A 16,325-nucleotide genomic window follows, 5' to 3' on the forward strand; every position below is an offset into this window, starting at 1 on the left:
GGGGGGCAGCGAGAGTCCTCCTCCTGCTCCCCCACCACTGCCTATGGAGGGGGCAGCTAAAGACCTCCTCCCCCACCCATGGGGCAGCGAGAGACCTTCCCCTCCCCCACCACTGCCTGTGGGGGGGGGGGGGAGAGTGACAGGGCCACACCCCCTGAGAGGCGTGGCCTACGGTTATGGCGTCGCTCGGGCCCCACCCCCCGCGCCTTTCCCGCCCCCTCCGGCTGTGCGTGCGTACGTCACGGCTCCACGCGTACGGGGCGCGCCGCGTCGTCGCCCCTGTGCGTTCCGCGTCACCCTGGCCTGGCGCGCGGCTGCGGCGGCCGGCCTGTTCCGCTCCTAGCGCCTCGGGATCGCTCCCGCTGCGGCCCGAACCAGTTGATTCGGCTGCGTCCGGCCAAGGCGACGGTTGCTTCGTGGGCGTCCGGCTCGTCGCGCGGCCGATCCAGGGGTTCGCGTCGCGCGGTGCCCGGGCTTCGTGAGGCGAGGCCCCGCCGGCCGGAGGGGGGGGTGGGGGTGGGCCCGCTCCTCGCCGCCGCCATGAGCGTGGAGGCGTACGGCCCCAGCTCGCAGACTCTCACCTTCCTGGACACCGAGGAGGCCGAGCTGCTCGGCGCCGACACCCAGGGCTCCGAGTTCGAGTTCACCGACTTCACCCTCCCCAGCCAGACCCAGACCCCGCCCGGGCCCGGACACGGGGGCCCGGGGCAGGGCCCGCCGGGCCCGGGGCAGGGGCCGCCCGGACAGATCGAGGCACAGGTGGGTCCGCGCTATGGGCGGCCGGGGCGGCGGCTTCCTCCCGCCGTGGGGGGCAGGCCGGGCGCGGGGCCCGCCGGGCAGAGCGTCCCCCCCCACCCCCAGATGGTCCCGCCTTGCCCTGGGCTGGGGGTCCCCCCCCCGTGGGAAGCCGCCGCAGCGCGTCCCGGGTGGCGCCCGGGAAAGGAGACCCCGGCTCCACTTCCCGGCATGGGGCGGGCGTGGCGGTTCCTCTCCGCCCTTCGCCCCGCCAGGGCTGCCGGCCCCGGCCAGGGGCACCGCACGGCTTGGCGGCGAAGCTCTGGGGGCGAGGGCAGCGCTGGAACCGGTGCCCCTTTCCCTTCCGGAAACCCATGGCGGGCAAGGGAAAACCCGCAGAAAGGGTCCGGTTTCACGGCTGCATCATGAAGACTTGGGGACTTCCTGCGGTAGCGACGTGTAGTTGTGGGGAGCAGGTGGCCGAACCCTGTCTAGCTTTTGCTGTCAAGTATCAGAGGGGTAGCCGTGTTAGTCTGAATCTGTAAAAAGCAACAGAGGGTCCTGTGGCACCTTTGAGACTAACAGAAGTATTGGGAGCATAAGCTTAAGCATAAGATGCAGCTGAAGAAGTGAGGTTCTTACCCACGAAAGCTTATGCTCCCAACACTTCTGTTAGTCTCAAAGGTGCCACAGGATCCTCTGTAGCTTTTGCTGCTTATGCAAAACAACGAACAATCCTGCGACTTATCACTTTCCAGCGTTGACATTTATTTTTTTGAGGAAACACCTTCTGGAAAACATTTCATGTGTCTCAACTGTTTTTTTTTTTCTCCTTATTATCCATCTTTTCCAATTGCATTGTTGCTAAGCTGGTTTGTTGTGGGCTTGCCTGTATGTGCCTGTCACAACCTGGGATTGAAGTTCGGAGGCTTTCAAAATGTCATCGGCCAAATAGAAAATATTTTTTAGGGAAATGTGATAGCAGTTAATATACCACCGAGTGTTAACCTAGTGTGGTGTTTTTATTGATATTGAAAAAGAAGGAAAACCAGGATTTTCTTGGAATAGTGAGTGAAAGAAAAGTGGAAGTTAGTGGGATACATGTACACAATCATAGAATCATAGATTAGAATCATAGATTATTAGGGTTGGAAGGGACCTCAGGAGATCATCTAGTCCAACCCCCTGCGCAAAGCAGGATCAATCCCCAACTAAATCCCCAAATGGCCCCCTCAAGGATTGAACTCACAACCCTGGGTTTAGCAGGCCAACGCTCAAACCACTGAGCTATCCCTCCCCCCAATGAAATACTATAATTGAGGGTAACATAAATTTAGATTTTTATGGCTCTGTATGTGGCAAAAAAATTTACATTGCTGTTTTTTAAAAAAATCTGAAGCTTCATAATTTGCTGTAATATTTAAAAAGATCACAGAATATGCAAATTAGTCAACTGCATGGACAAACTGCATAGACAAGCAAATACTGATATAATCCCAGTACCAACAGTGAGCTGTTTGTAAACAATGTACAGATTAAAATGCGAATTAAAAGGTGAATTGAAGTGCTATTAAAATAAATTTAAGATTCCAATTCAAGAATATTGTGCGCGCTTTCATTTCTCCCTTTTACTTATGAAGACTTATATTCAGAGTTCTGTTCTCTCCTACAATTGACAGCTGCCTAAGGCAGAATTGGGGGTGCAACTCCCTAAGCTGTTTTTGGTGTTCTTGATGTGTTCTATTGGAAGAGAAACCCAGACTCCTGAACTCAAGTCATGGTAGTTAAAAGGATTCTCAGTTCATCTTTATTGGTCTCTTTACTCATGCACTCTGATATAAAATCTTAGCAAAAACCCAAGTTGCATATATCTAGACAGAGGACTTATTTTTTATAGAAGATTAATAAATAAGAGGGGAAAAGATTAACAACATTGCAATTTTTCATGCTTCACTCAGTTACCATCTTATCTGCATGCTCTTTGTATAGAACCTTCCAGTTAGATTACCTATACAGTAATCTTCTACATGTATAGAAATAATCACACATCCTACAAGAGAGAACCATACTAATATCATATATTGTCCTCCCAAAAGTCTTTAAAAGTCTTTTGTAAGTTTCTAAACAAATTATACTTCCTAGTTCTGTAACATCTAGGTAATATTCCCTTCAGATTTTTCTGATTAGAAAATCAGATTAGTTTTACAGATGCTAAAATTCCCTGACTGAGGATTAATACCAAATACAGTTTCCTTTAAACATGTGGTTAGAAAGGTTTTAACTTCTACATTTGTTTTCCTATGTACAGTATGTTTAGATACTTACTGACAGATAAAATCTATAGCCATCCTGTGGAAAAACTTGTTTTTATATCTCTTTGACAAGCTGCTGAAACAATGTTTTAAGAAGCTTTTACAAGCTGTCATATTTTTCTTGATACTCATTTTGCCTCCAAATACTTGTTTCACAGCTTGATTTTTTTTTAGAATTTTTTTTTAGATGTTGTATAGGCAATGAACCACAATATAGCAAGAACTATAGATCTCCTTAGTTTTCCTAATCTTATGTAGCTGTCCAGTCCTGTACATTTTAGCAGACTCAACTTGTGATCATATAGATCAGGGTCTTTCCCAAAGGCTTCTGGGAAATATTTTCCTGCCTTAAGTAGATATATAAATTTGTAATCTGCCTGTGCAAGAGAAGTAACAAAAAATATAACTTATAGGGCCTGAAAGTTGATCACCTTTAAGTATTTTTTCACTTCATTAAATCCAGTTTAATCTTATTTTTAAATATGCGCACATTGTTTACTTGCTATGGAGTGATGTTCAAATGTCTCCCTAACTCCTAGGTGTTAGGAGGAGAGAGAGAGTGTTAAATATGTTTCCTTCACTCACTCTTCTAACAAAGTATAGGCAATTGATTCTTCTCTCCATCATGACTTTCTTTCTCTAATATATGTTAAACCATGAATTTGAGTGTTTGTTGAAGTCGGCTGGTGTCCCACCACTGACAAAAGGTGTAAGGGATCAGCAGTGCAATTCAGCCGTCCACCTGTAGCTCGTACATAACTGGCCTTTTTAGATGCATTATGATGTTTCTGATCTTGTCACTATAGCTTCTATTTGCTGTCTTACCCCTGTTGTTTCCTACAACTTGTTTGTTGTCCATTTCCCCACTCTTCACAGCATTCTCTAAACTAGCATTTAAATTTGTAATGTAAAGTTAATACTAACAAGTTTTTGAAGGTTCGTGTAGACAAGGCATACTGTCTCTCTCATGTACTAATGTGGTTGAGTGACCACATTTGGAAAGAAAGGAAAGATGGTCCAGTGGTTAGGGCTCTAGCCTAAGACATGGGAGATTTGGGTTTAATTCTCTGCTTTACCAGACTTCCTTTGTGACCTGGGGCAAATCAGTTAGCCTCTCTGTCCGTTCCCAATCTGTAAAATGGGGATAATAGTTCTACCTCACCTCACAGGGGTGTTTTGAGGATAAACATTAAAGATTGAGGTCCTCCAGTACTATATTAATGGGGGCCATGTAAGCACCTAGAGTAGAAAAGTAGTGGGCCTTGTCTACACTAATTTTTAAAATATGTAAGCATGTTTTAGTTAACATCAGACCTTATAATATGCTAGGTAGACAAAGTCCAAGTGTCCTAAGACTTGTACATCTTACTGAGCAACCATGGTTTGACGACTGCTACCATTGTATGTTTTGTGATCCTCATTTTCTGTATCATGTTAAACTTAGATTGTGTGCTGTTTGGGGTTCTCTGTTTTGGTAAGGCCTAGCACATTTCTGGATGCTTAAAAAATAAATACTTGCGATGGGACAGTACGCTGTCCTGTCCTGGGGACAACAACCATGTAGTGCTGGAATGGGTATTGCACCCAGTACATAGACCCGTAGCCTGAAATGAACCCTATTTATGTGAATACTGGAAGAGTTCCATATACTTGTTTAAGTCATTAGTGTTTATCCCACTGTAGCTTTAAGTTTGGTACCTACCTTATAAGTGGAAGGGCAATAAGTGGATACATTTATGCCTGTGTGTAGATCAGAGGATTGCCAGACAGTGTGGTTCTCTCCTCTCCCCCCACCCCCTTCAGAAATTTAGAATGGCACTTCCGTGATATTTTGTTACCACTGACTTGAGAAGTAATATATTCAGGAGAAGCCTCTATTCAAAGAATCTTTCAGCTACTTTACCCAAACAGAATAATGCTGCTCTGTAATTTTGTCTCCTGAGTCTGATAAAGTGTTGCTGATCAGTTTTGCAAGGGAAGAGAACAAAAATGCTGAAGGACAGACCAGCTCTTTTGTGGTGTCAGTATTTTTATTGGCTAAGCCCCCGTCTTTCAAAATGTTTATTACTAGGGTGCTAAATTCTTTTTTTAAGATGAACACAAGACTTCTTTAATAAACAATTTGTGCCAGATCATTAACAATATGTGTATATAGGCTAAAATTACAAGAAGGTTTTAAAACAATAGTTGAATCACTTCCTTGTTACTTGCCTGCCAAGCCCCGAGTCTAGGCTACTGTTTGTACCTAGCAACAGGTGACATCATGCACACCTAAAGTTCTGAAAGGATGGAAGCTCTGTATGATATCTTGGGTGTAGCTGACGGTCAATTGTTGTGGTCAATTGTTGCAGGAGTACTGCACAACTCTGCTCTTAGCTGATGAAATACTTTTAATTTCACTGTCCTTTAAAATGAAAACCTGTGCAGTTCCACAGAAGCTAATTATCCACTTTGACATCTAAATTTATATAAGCATCCAAACAGTTTGATTACAGACAAGGCAATTGACAAGTTTAGTATATAATTGTTTTTTGAAGTTAGGCCATTTACATTCAAAGTGCACCTGTATGTGCTCAGTATTTGTACTGTAAGAAATTCAAATTATTTGAAGATCTGAATACTCTTTTTTGTTATGTTTCATGACCAGTTAATGATATTTTAGTTACAAAATTGCACTATATATTTAAGGAAGTTACCAGTTATCATCTTTCTATGTCTTCCAGGGGACTGTTGTTCAGTCATTTAGCTGATGAAGTTTGGATTTGTCTTTCTTTGGAGTCAGTCTGACATGCTGTTGTTCAGTATTGCAATCCCTGTGGCCGCTGGAATTCTTTCCTCTATGAACCATTATTCCTCATATAAGCAGCACTCTTTAAGCCCCTGGGCTGACTATAAATCTTTTAAATAAAAGCAATACTTTTGAGGAGGTAGTTACACTAAATATTCATACTTTTAGGTTGGCTGAAGGTGCTTGGACCTGTGCCTTGTACCACACCTGATACATTTTTAGCTTGCAAGTATTAGTCCATTCTAAATTGTATTTTGTGAATTAGAATTTACTTGCTTTTGAGATTAACTCTGGAATTGGGTGTTAATTAACTATGGGGTACTTGGATATCTAGATGAGAGGCATGCAATGAAGCAGATTTATTTTGTTCTAATTTTATGTAGCTCTTGCAATACTTCTGGAAAAAACTAAGGCTACTTCACTGAGATATGTAGTGTTCAGACAGCACTTCATCTCTTAATATGAAGTCTAGAAAGAATGTGCCTCCGTCTGTCCTTGGTCTTGGTTTTGCTCGGACTGCAGAGAGGTTTATTCAGAAAATCCTTGAGTTTATTAATGGGGATAACAAAAGTCTGAAGAAACTTAGAAATAGGTCAGAAGCCAGCATTTTTTGGATTTCATTTTTTTAAGGTTTACGATCTTGTCATGAGGATAGCGGTAACAAGTTTCTCTGTGGAAATGCATATTTCATTGTCTAAGAGAACTAAAGAAATCATTTGAAGGTAAAAATAGATATCAAGAATAGACTTTGCATTAAATGTCTGACTCAGTAAACATATTAAAATATTAAATTAATATCCAAACTTTGGGCCTCACACTGACCAAATCTTAAGCATTAAACTTCCCTTTACTGGGAAACTTCCCTTTACTATGACATTCAGAGGCAAATACTTGTCATGCATTTGCCTGATCCAGTCTAATTAACCTAATCCCCATAGAAGAATTTAATTATATCATATGTCCCTTGAGAGTGTCTTTCTTCTTGGAGTAACTTTAGCCAATAGCACTGTTCCAAAATGTTATGTTGATTAAGCCTATGCTAATCAATATGCTCACGTTGTGGTGTTTGTTTTCCCAGACTTCATACCTGAAGGTGGATTTGGGATTAAGCAGTATTCCTCTTTGTGTTATTCCTTACCTGCCTGTGGGGTGGTCTTTCTTACAAGATAATAGGTCAGATATGTGGGTGGGGTGGACAAAGCTTTTTGGGACATACATCCTGGCTTTGTTTCTTTTGACACCAGTTTATTAGCTGAGCCAGTTTGCATGAGCGTATGACAAGCTAATTATTTATCTGCTTTCTAAATGTTATAATTGACACTGGAATTAAACTAGAGCACCTATAACTCTGTGTGGCAATGGCTGCTTTAATCTGATACATTGAGTCAGATTCTTTTCTTGATGACCTTCATTACTAGTAACAGAAGCACCCAAACCTGAAGCACTACAGAGATGCTGGGAGAAGGGGTAATTCAGCTACTGCATTCTAAATATCTGTGAAAGTGTGATCATTTTATTGCATACATTTTCTTTGTGCTTATCTCCAATGTCTGAGGAGCTAATGTTACATAAACATAAAAGGGACAAAATATATTTGTAGCATGCATAAGGTTGATATTTGGAGCATTAACTTTGCTGACACACATCCTGAGTCCGTGTTGCAGAACTGCATGGTAGTAGTGAATAGTGCTCCATTAGTGAAGGCGTAGAGCAGTCCTTTCATCACTCTTGTTGTACAGGCTTTGTTGTTCTGGATCTTTGAAATCATGTTTCTCTGAAACTTGGCAGACAGGCTAGGCTGTCTGTTCAGACTGAGTCTTGCATAGTTTGTCTTGGATTTTTTTATAGTGATAAAAAGCCATTATTTGGGTTTTGAATTGGAAGAATCATTAAATAGTTAAAACAAGCTTGAAAAATGCCTTATGTATAGTGATTTTCATACCAGATCTAATATGCACAGTATTTTGTGATGCAGTATGTTATATAGCTAATATTACTGCATTTGTGCATTAAGTACTTTTTGTTAAAGAGCATCAGACACCCTCATGGATAACTTTGAATGATAATATGCTTAGAAACAATTTTTGCTTAAATCTATTTTCAGTACTTCTCTCATTTTTTAACTAGACTTACAAAAACAGGTTATTTTTGTTTAAGAATTCATTTACTCATTGATGTCCTCATGTAATGGAATCAATAATTTTGATATGCCAGACAAAAGATTATGGCCTTGTGGGCCAGGAACAGCAGAAATAGTTGCGGGGGGAGGACCTAGACAAATAAAGATCCTATTTTCAGGTAAATATCCTTAGGAAACTATGGGGGATGGAAAAAAAAACATTTGACCCTTATATAATTGTTTGAGCATAATTTGTGATTTGATTAAATTCTGACTATGGGCAGAACAACAACCAATCTATATTCTTAATCTTTCCATATTTATTTTATTGGATAATTCTAGCATCTCACATATAGACTCATATCAGTCAATGTTTGTTTTGTTACCACTATATACTCCAATATTATCCTTTCTTACAACTACTTTTCTCTCCAAATTAGACCCTTTCAAAAACTTGTTGTATTATCATAAGCATTTGTGAAGTAGATTAGTGCCCCAACCCCAGTCTTTCTGGCATGGGGTATAATTTATAACTGGAGCATTAACTATATAACTTATATCATCAAATTTCTTTTTTAGGTTAATGGTCCTGATGGGATACTCCAAAATGGTGCAGTGGATGATAATGTAGCTAAAACCAGTCAACTGCTTGCAGAATTAAACTTTGAAGAAGATGAAGAAGATACCTATTACACCAAGGATCTTCCTGTGCACGCTTGCAGGTAGTCTGAGATCTGCATGAACTTCAGAGGGAGCCTCAATTAGGCTTAAGTAATCACATTGAAAACTATAAATCTTAATGACACTGTATACCCAATAAATATCAAAAGGACATTGGAAATGGTGTAAATATGTAAGATGTAAATATATCCTGTTTCACTGTAGCCAAACTTAAAAATTAATAAGTTTGAGAGCCATTTTGTATGCCTTTTAGCTAAGTACTTCCTTCGTACCCAACACAAATAACCTTTCTGCCTTTAAATGAAGCTGCGGTCCATTGGTTAAGCACAGGAATGGAAATTAGGATTTAAGCTTTAATCCCAACTCTGCTGTTGATTTGTAATCTCTGGGAAATTGACAGATTAAGTCAATTGCTTGTCTGTAAAGTGGGGATAGTTACCCAGCTTTCAGGGGTGTTGAAGACTAATTTAATGGTCGTAAAATGTTCTGAAGGCCTTGGATGGGCGGTACTCTATAGAAGTGACCAACTGAAGTCTTGAGTCCTGTGTAGTAAATACACAAATGCTCAATTAGCATACAAGCAGCAGGTACATAGCTTAACCTATATACTAACCGTACTAGTCCACTGCGGTTTCTGCATATTGTAACACAGTATCTTAGCAAGGAATAGTGCCCTCTGGCGAGGCACTATATACATAATACATGAGGCAAAGAACCCTGTAATATAAATTCAGCTGCTAAAATATTTATTTCAATTAAAACTGGGAGATGTTTGACCTCAAAATGAGAATTTAGTTAGTGCAACTTGGATGGAAGTGACTGAGGCTGACTTGGTGGTTTAAAGGCTGAATTGCAGAGCATTGCGAAGATTCTGTCAAAATGAAAATTAAGAGTATGGAATAATAGTTTAACCCATCTCACACCATTTCCCCAGTGCCACCTAGTTGCCAGTTTCAGCTTATGTCTATAATACAGTGAATGGTTTGTACATTCCTGTAAACAGTTACCTGATTATTTTTTCTTTTCCCTCTTTGATTTTAGTTACTGTGGTATCCATGACCCAGCTTGTGTGGTTTACTGCAATACCAGCAAGAAGTGGTTCTGTAATGGGCGTGGAAATACATCTGGCAGGTAAGTGACTAAATGACAGAAATGGCAATAATAAATTCTGGTTATAGAGAAAACAAATTAGGTTTCTGATGCAGCCTACTTCATTTTCTCATGTGATTGTTGACTCCAAAAGAAGGTTGGCTTTTAAACATCCACTTGAGTTTTTAACATGCACAATTAACCTTTTTTTAAAGAAATTTGCTCTGTGGATCTGCATGTGAGCTTTTAGCTTCCTTCCCCACCCAATCTTTCCATTATCACCAGCACATACCAAGGAAACCATCACCTCAAAGTCCGTGACTTAGGAGCGTTGTCTGAGTGAAGCTAGCAATAGTTTCATTGGTCATTTGTCTACTAAATGAACTTTGTTTCCTCTCCCCTGCTGTTCAGCAGCATCCATAATTGCTGCTCTTGCCCTGCAGTTGATCTGTAAGGAAGCCCCAGATCCTTAACTACTAGTAATTTTTTTTAAAAAATGTGCGTTTTCCCTGGGAGCCAAGTCATTTCTTCACATCTATCCAAGGGCTTGTCTACACTTACATCTCTGCAGCGGAGTAGCTGCTGCGCTTAGTGAAAACCCTGCCTACACTCAGAGAAGTTCTCCTGTCAGTGTAGGTACTCCACCTCCCTGAGATGCGGTAGCTATGTCAGTGGGAGAAGCTCTCCTGTTGACCTAGCATTGTTTACACCAGGGGTTAAGTCCATATAATTGTCACTCAGGCGTGTGGATTTTCCACACCCCTCAGTGACATAGTTATACTGACATAAATTCCTAGTGTAGACCAAACCCTAGATCAGCTGAGTGAAGTGCTAGTGGTTAACTTCTTCTGTTGGCGAAAATAGCAAGTATTTGTAACAGACATTCTTTGTGTTTAGTGCTAACTGAGCTGTTTTATTGTCTTAAATTAGGATTAAAACTGAGTCTAGTGGCCAGAATTGTTTTCTGCATTAACCGTATACGAACTTGTGTGTTCTGGTTTCAGCCACATTGTAAATCATCTCGTGAGGGCAAAGTGTAAAGAGGTGACTCTTCACAAAGATGGTCCTTTGGGGGAGACGGTCTTGGAGTGTTATAATTGTGGCTGTCGTAATGTGTTCCTCCTTGGCTTCATTCCAGCTAAGGCTGACTCGGTAGTCGTATTACTGTGCAGGTGAGAGAATCGCTTTTTGGGGGGAGTTCAAATAAAGGCTAAAGCAGAGTAGAATTTGATGGGATAGCCACATGTATTTCTAAAGGGCAATACTTCCTGTTTTCACCTAATACCAAAAATGGTTCTTGCATTCTGAGCTGTCATCAGGCACTTTGTGGGTGAGTGCTTAGGCTTCATGTATTAAATAACATTTTCCAAGGCATACTAGAATAAATACATTTTCTATTATTCTGGGTAATCATCCTAGTTTTATGAAGGGAGTCTCAGGCAGTGAGTCTTTCCTTTCATTAAACACACTAAACTTTTGAATAATTTTATGTCAGATATACCAAAGTAACACTTCTAGTTGGAAGCTGACACATTAACCTCTAACTAGAGTGGTGTACTGTGGTTCAGACTGACAAGACTTTTCTCAGCCCATAAGATTACAGCTGTTCAAGAACAGAGTAATCTTATATTAAATTGAAAATGGTCCTGTAACAGAACATAGTCATGAAATCATGGTCTCTACTATATCTGATAAATGCTATAGCTTGCTATTTACCTGGCAGTAGAAGATCCATTTCTATGGTAAGCTTCTACTCTCTTACTTAATTATGTAATGGCATATTAGAAATAGTCCTCTGTTTCTGTTCTGTATGCCATCCTAATGAACAGTAACTGAATCAGAGGCAAACACTCTTAGGAACTTGCTACCTTAGATGCTAGGATTGTCAAAGTGATGCAATATCATTCATGAATATTTTGAGAGCACTCATCTCCATGATATCATAGTGGCAAGTGCAGCACCTAATCATAGTGGACTCTTGGCCCAATTTAATTTTTGAAAATACTGAAAGATTTGACTTCAAAAGCATAACTTCACATGGGTAAACTTGTTTTTACACTTGTCTAATTTAATAAATTCATTATCAATATCTTGATTGTGCAGGCAACCGTGTGCCAGTCAGAGCAGTTTAAAGGATATTAATTGGGACAGCTCACAGTGGCAACCTCTTATCCAAGACCGCTGTTTCCTTTCCTGGCTGGTAAAGATTCCTTCGGAACAGGAGCAGTTGAGAGCACGTCAGATTACAGCTCAACAAATTAACAAACTGGAAGAACTCTGGAAGGTATGTGCCACTCTAAATTAGGAATCTGTAGCCAAATATTAAAAATTCTGTGTATTTAATCATGATGGAAGAGACCTCATTATTAACCATTTGTATTATGCCATAGATTTACACAGCAATTTACATTCATGCAGACATGTTCCCCACACCGACTTTACCATCCAAAGTCTTGACAAACTTGGACATAGGATAGCAGTTCATGAGAGCGAGGGTTTGGGAGATTACTAATCAGATGGAAGAAAGGATTGTTTGGTTAATAGTGGATAATGCTATGGATTCTGCATTTTTGAGTAGATCACAAAATTCCAACACGCTGTATCATTTAACATTGAAAGGACACCGCCAGTTTAAACTGTATCTGTAAAACCAAATTTCCTTACCTGTATTAACACATTAGATTAAAGTTCAGTTCTACTCTAAGCAATGATTATATACAAATATCTGAGTAAGGAGATGCCAATCTGCTCTTGGTATTCAGTCTTATCTAACTTCAGTGACAAACTTTAACATCTAATAGCAGTTCGGAGACAACCCAACTAAGTGAGAGCAACTTTAATGAGTTTGCACAGTTTTAATTGAGGCCAGAATTTTGCCTTAGGTGATTTATTATTGATAGTGGTGTCTGCCCCAGAGAACACAACTTAACTTTCATTTCCAAGTCCGAGCTTGCGGGGATAACAGTTTAAAAAACAAACAAAAAAAACATAGCTGATCAGAGGTCAGATGATGGTAAATAAGGAACCCCGTGATGCTATGTCTAGTCACTTTTTAGAGGACAGAATTTTTAGTCTGAAACAATTTTAAAAATCTACTTTACGCTCCCTGTAGTGTTTACTACTCTTATCTCAGCTTTGACAACGCAAGTCTGGTCAGCTTGATGTTCTGGATCTCATGCCTTAGAACTTAATGTACCATTTCCCAATTCTAGGAAAATCCATCTGCAACCCTTGAAGACTTGGAAAAACCTGGTGTTGATGAAGAACCGCAGCATGTCTTACTTAGATATGAGGATGCTTATCAATACCAAAATATTTTTGGACCTCTAGTCAAGCTTGAAGCAGATTACGACAAGAAACTCAAGGAGTCCCAGGTAGTGTGATTGAAACATTGAAAGATGCTTATTATTTAGTTATTATTAAGCAGTTCAAATTGATAACATGAAACACCTGGCTCCTAACAATAGAAAAGAGAAGACTTAAGTGAAATAAACGTAGCTTTACTACAGTAGCAACTGTCACCATTATCATTACTTGTACCATGGGAGGTAGATGGAAAATGATCACACAGAATTTAAAGAGATTGGAAGCGGGGGATGACAGAAAGCAACAGTGGTGGTGCTACTGGGTTTTGAAACATGTCTGAATCCTTAGTCTCTCCTTCCGTCTTTGAGAGGGAATCTCCTCCTTAGTCTTTAGAGAATGTGATTCTGTGGAGGACATCCCAACTTTGAGAGAACTGTTACCAGTTTCATTGGCATTCTGTTGGGTCATCTCCTCCATGGAACCACACTTGCCTATCTGCCAGTTTTGGATTTCTCAGATGGGCTCCCAGCGGAACTTAGGGTGTCGTATGGGGGCACATAAACACCTGGCATATGTGATTAGCGCACACGCTTATGTACAGTGCCTGAAATTCAACATCTTTGGGGCCAAAAGCAGCATTCTTGAAGAAACTGTAAAGAAATTGGAGATGATGGCTCAGTACCTCAATGGTGCCAGTTGCTGGTAAGTAATTCAGTTTTGTAGAAATACAGTTGTTATGCAAATGGTATAAACTCTCTTTAAGTGTTTGTAAATATTTGGCTGTTCTGAGCATTATAGAAAAGGAGGATAGTCAAGAAACATCTCTGGTACAATTCTTTTAGAAAGTAAAAGATGCCTTTTCTTTACAACTTAGACCCAAGATAACATCACAGTGAGATGGGACCTGGGCTTGAACAAGAAGAGAATTGCTTACTTCACTTTGCCAAAGACTGACTCAGGTAATGATGTCTGTTAGATTGTTTTGAGGTAGGTGTGTTGTAACCAGTAAGTAACATTAAAATTGCATACAGTCTGATGGTCTGTCTTGGGGCACAGAACAGTTTTATAACTTTTGTTTTTGTTGGAGGGTTGATTTACCAGTACAGACTTCAAAAATAACTGCTTGAATGTTCTTCTGTTTAGATATGCGTCTTATGCAGGGAGACGAAATCTGCCTGAGATATAAAGGAGACCTGGCCCCTTTGTGGAAAGGAATTGGTCATGTTATTAAAGTTCCTGATAGTATCCTTTACTTTTTTAGAGATGCAGATCATTTCACTGACTCAGCTGCACCGTGACTTGAGTAGTTCATCAGTTTGATCTCAGGGATAGGGGGATTGAGGCAGTTCTTTAGAGGAAAATGGAGTTGCTTCCATCCCAACTTAATTCTTTCACTTGTGCATGTAAAGTACTCGTTACCTTGAGCAGGTCACTTAGCTTCTGTGTGCCTCAATTCCCCATCTGTACAATGGGGTAATAGCACAGCCCTACCTCACAGGAGGGTTGTGAGGATAAATACATTAGACTGGGCAGTGCTCAAACACTACAATAATGGGGGTCCATAGAAGTACCTGAGATGATCTGCCCACAGGAGTTAGGAAAAGAGGAAGAAAGGAAATTAACTTTTAAACTGCTTTAATCACTGTCCAGCTGATGCCCAGGGATCTGCTTATATTTCCACTTTCCAATATTTTTAAAGTGGAAAAATAAATTCCAAATTTATAAGATAAATTACTACTTAACAAGGCTCTGCAGATTATGGTGATGAGATCGCTATTGAGCTGAGGAGCAGTGTTGGAGCACCTGTGGAGGTTACTCATAACTTCCAAGTGGATTTTGTGTGGAAGTCCACTTCATTTGACAGGTACGTAAATTTACTGGCATTCAGAAAGTAGTTTAGAGTCCAGCAGGTGTTTGACATAATCAAAACACTTTTTCCTGGAGTTCAATTTGAATTTTTACTGGGGAAGAAGTACTTTGTATCTGTTTCATGAAATTTACCTCCAGAGAGAGAGAATGAGGTGCACATACCAAAATTGGGACCATATAGGTCCTTTGCTTCAGAGAGAATTATTTTCTTTCTCCGTATTCTGTTTAGAACTGGATCTGATCTCAAAAGCATCATTGAACTCCTCATTTGTGTACCTCATTCTGAATGCACATTGATTTGTATCATGAATATTATTAACGTAAAAGAAAGGAGACACAACCCTTTTTTCAAATTTTATCTTTTCTGGTTATTCTCTAGAGCTTCAGTCCATTTTGGATATGTCTTCACTGCAAGTGAAGGTGTGCTTGTAGCATGAATAGGCATACCCATGCTAGCTTTAATCTAGCTAGCACTGGTAAAATAATAGTGATGATGTGGTGTCACCAGCTTTAGTGCAGGCTAGCAACCTGAGTATGTACCTAGGGTTCCTTTCAGCTAGCCTACTTGTTCTACAAACACACCTTCACTTTGTAGTGAAATCACGTAACAATTCAGTAGCATATAAATATCCAGCTTTGTTTCTAAAACCTTAACAGCTGAACACGGCAATGAAATCTGAACTGCAATCTTTGGAGTTAGTAATCATTGGGACACTAAAGTCTTCAGACTTTTATTTACAGAGTTCTGTGAGCCATGTGAGGCTGCTCCAAAAGAAACCTGTTTAACACAACTCTTCCTCAAACCCTGCAGGGTGTGTGGAAAGTAATCTTGACTATCTGTAATGGTGTTTGCCTTCCTTGGAGTTTTTCCTCCTTTGGAAACACACTATGGTTCGCTTGCACAAGAACAGTATCTAAGAACATAGGGAGCTCAGTTTTTGCTAGCAGAATGACAGAAGGCTAACCCTGTTTGCCAGGCTGAAAGTGTTTTGTCTCCTCCCCAACCTGCTTATTAAGCTAATGGGGTTTTGAGTTTGTTGCGTCTTGTACCTAATTCACCTCCACATTACAGAAGTTTGTGGATGAATACGTTCAGTTCATGTTGTGTGATCTGTGTTTTCACTTTCAGAATGCAGAGTGCTTTAAAAACATTTGCTGTGGATGAAACTTCAGTGTCTGGCTACATCTACCACAAACTGTTAGGTCATGAGGTAGAAGATGTGATTATTAAATGCCAGCTGCCAAAGCGTTTTACAGCGCAAGGACTTCCTGACCTCAATCATTCTCAGGTAATCCTATCATTTCTCTTGTCAGCCATAATTTCATAAAGGATTTACATACAAGGATTATAGACTTGAGTGAAAAAATGTATAATAACCTAACTATGCTTACCTACGTTAAGTACAAACGATATGCTAAAATAGCA

General features: G+C 40.5%; 1 protein-coding gene across 2 annotated transcripts in view; it reads left to right on the top strand.

Moving 5' to 3' along the window:
* Positions 1-297: 297 nt before the first annotated feature.
* UPF1 (UPF1 RNA helicase and ATPase) overlaps positions 298-16,325 on the top strand; it is a 29,609-nt gene continuing 13,581 nt past the window's right edge. The window contains exons 1-10 of one of the 2 annotated variants that reach the window (XM_026654899.1): positions 298-759; positions 8,534-8,676; positions 9,677-9,766; positions 10,729-10,896; positions 11,828-12,008; positions 12,937-13,098; positions 13,905-13,989; positions 14,174-14,272; positions 14,777-14,894; positions 16,029-16,188. In XM_026654899.1, the coding sequence (XP_026510684.1) occupies positions 541-759; positions 8,534-8,676; positions 9,677-9,766; positions 10,729-10,896; positions 11,828-12,008; positions 12,937-13,098; positions 13,905-13,989; positions 14,174-14,272; positions 14,777-14,894; positions 16,029-16,188 (1,425 nt within the window). In that variant the 5' untranslated portion in view covers positions 298-540. The remainder of the gene's footprint in view (positions 760-8,533; positions 8,677-9,676; positions 9,767-10,728; positions 10,897-11,827; positions 12,009-12,936; positions 13,099-13,904; positions 13,990-14,173; positions 14,273-14,776; positions 14,895-16,028; positions 16,189-16,325) is intronic. The other variant, XM_026654901.1, reaches the window with a different exon arrangement.

The sequence above is a fragment of the Terrapene carolina genome, unplaced genomic scaffold (genome assembly GCF_002925995.2).
Source record: "Terrapene carolina triunguis isolate 2854851 unplaced genomic scaffold, T_m_triunguis-2.0 Scaffold194, whole genome shotgun sequence".
Lineage (NCBI taxonomy): Eukaryota > Metazoa > Chordata > Testudines > Emydidae > Terrapene > Terrapene triunguis.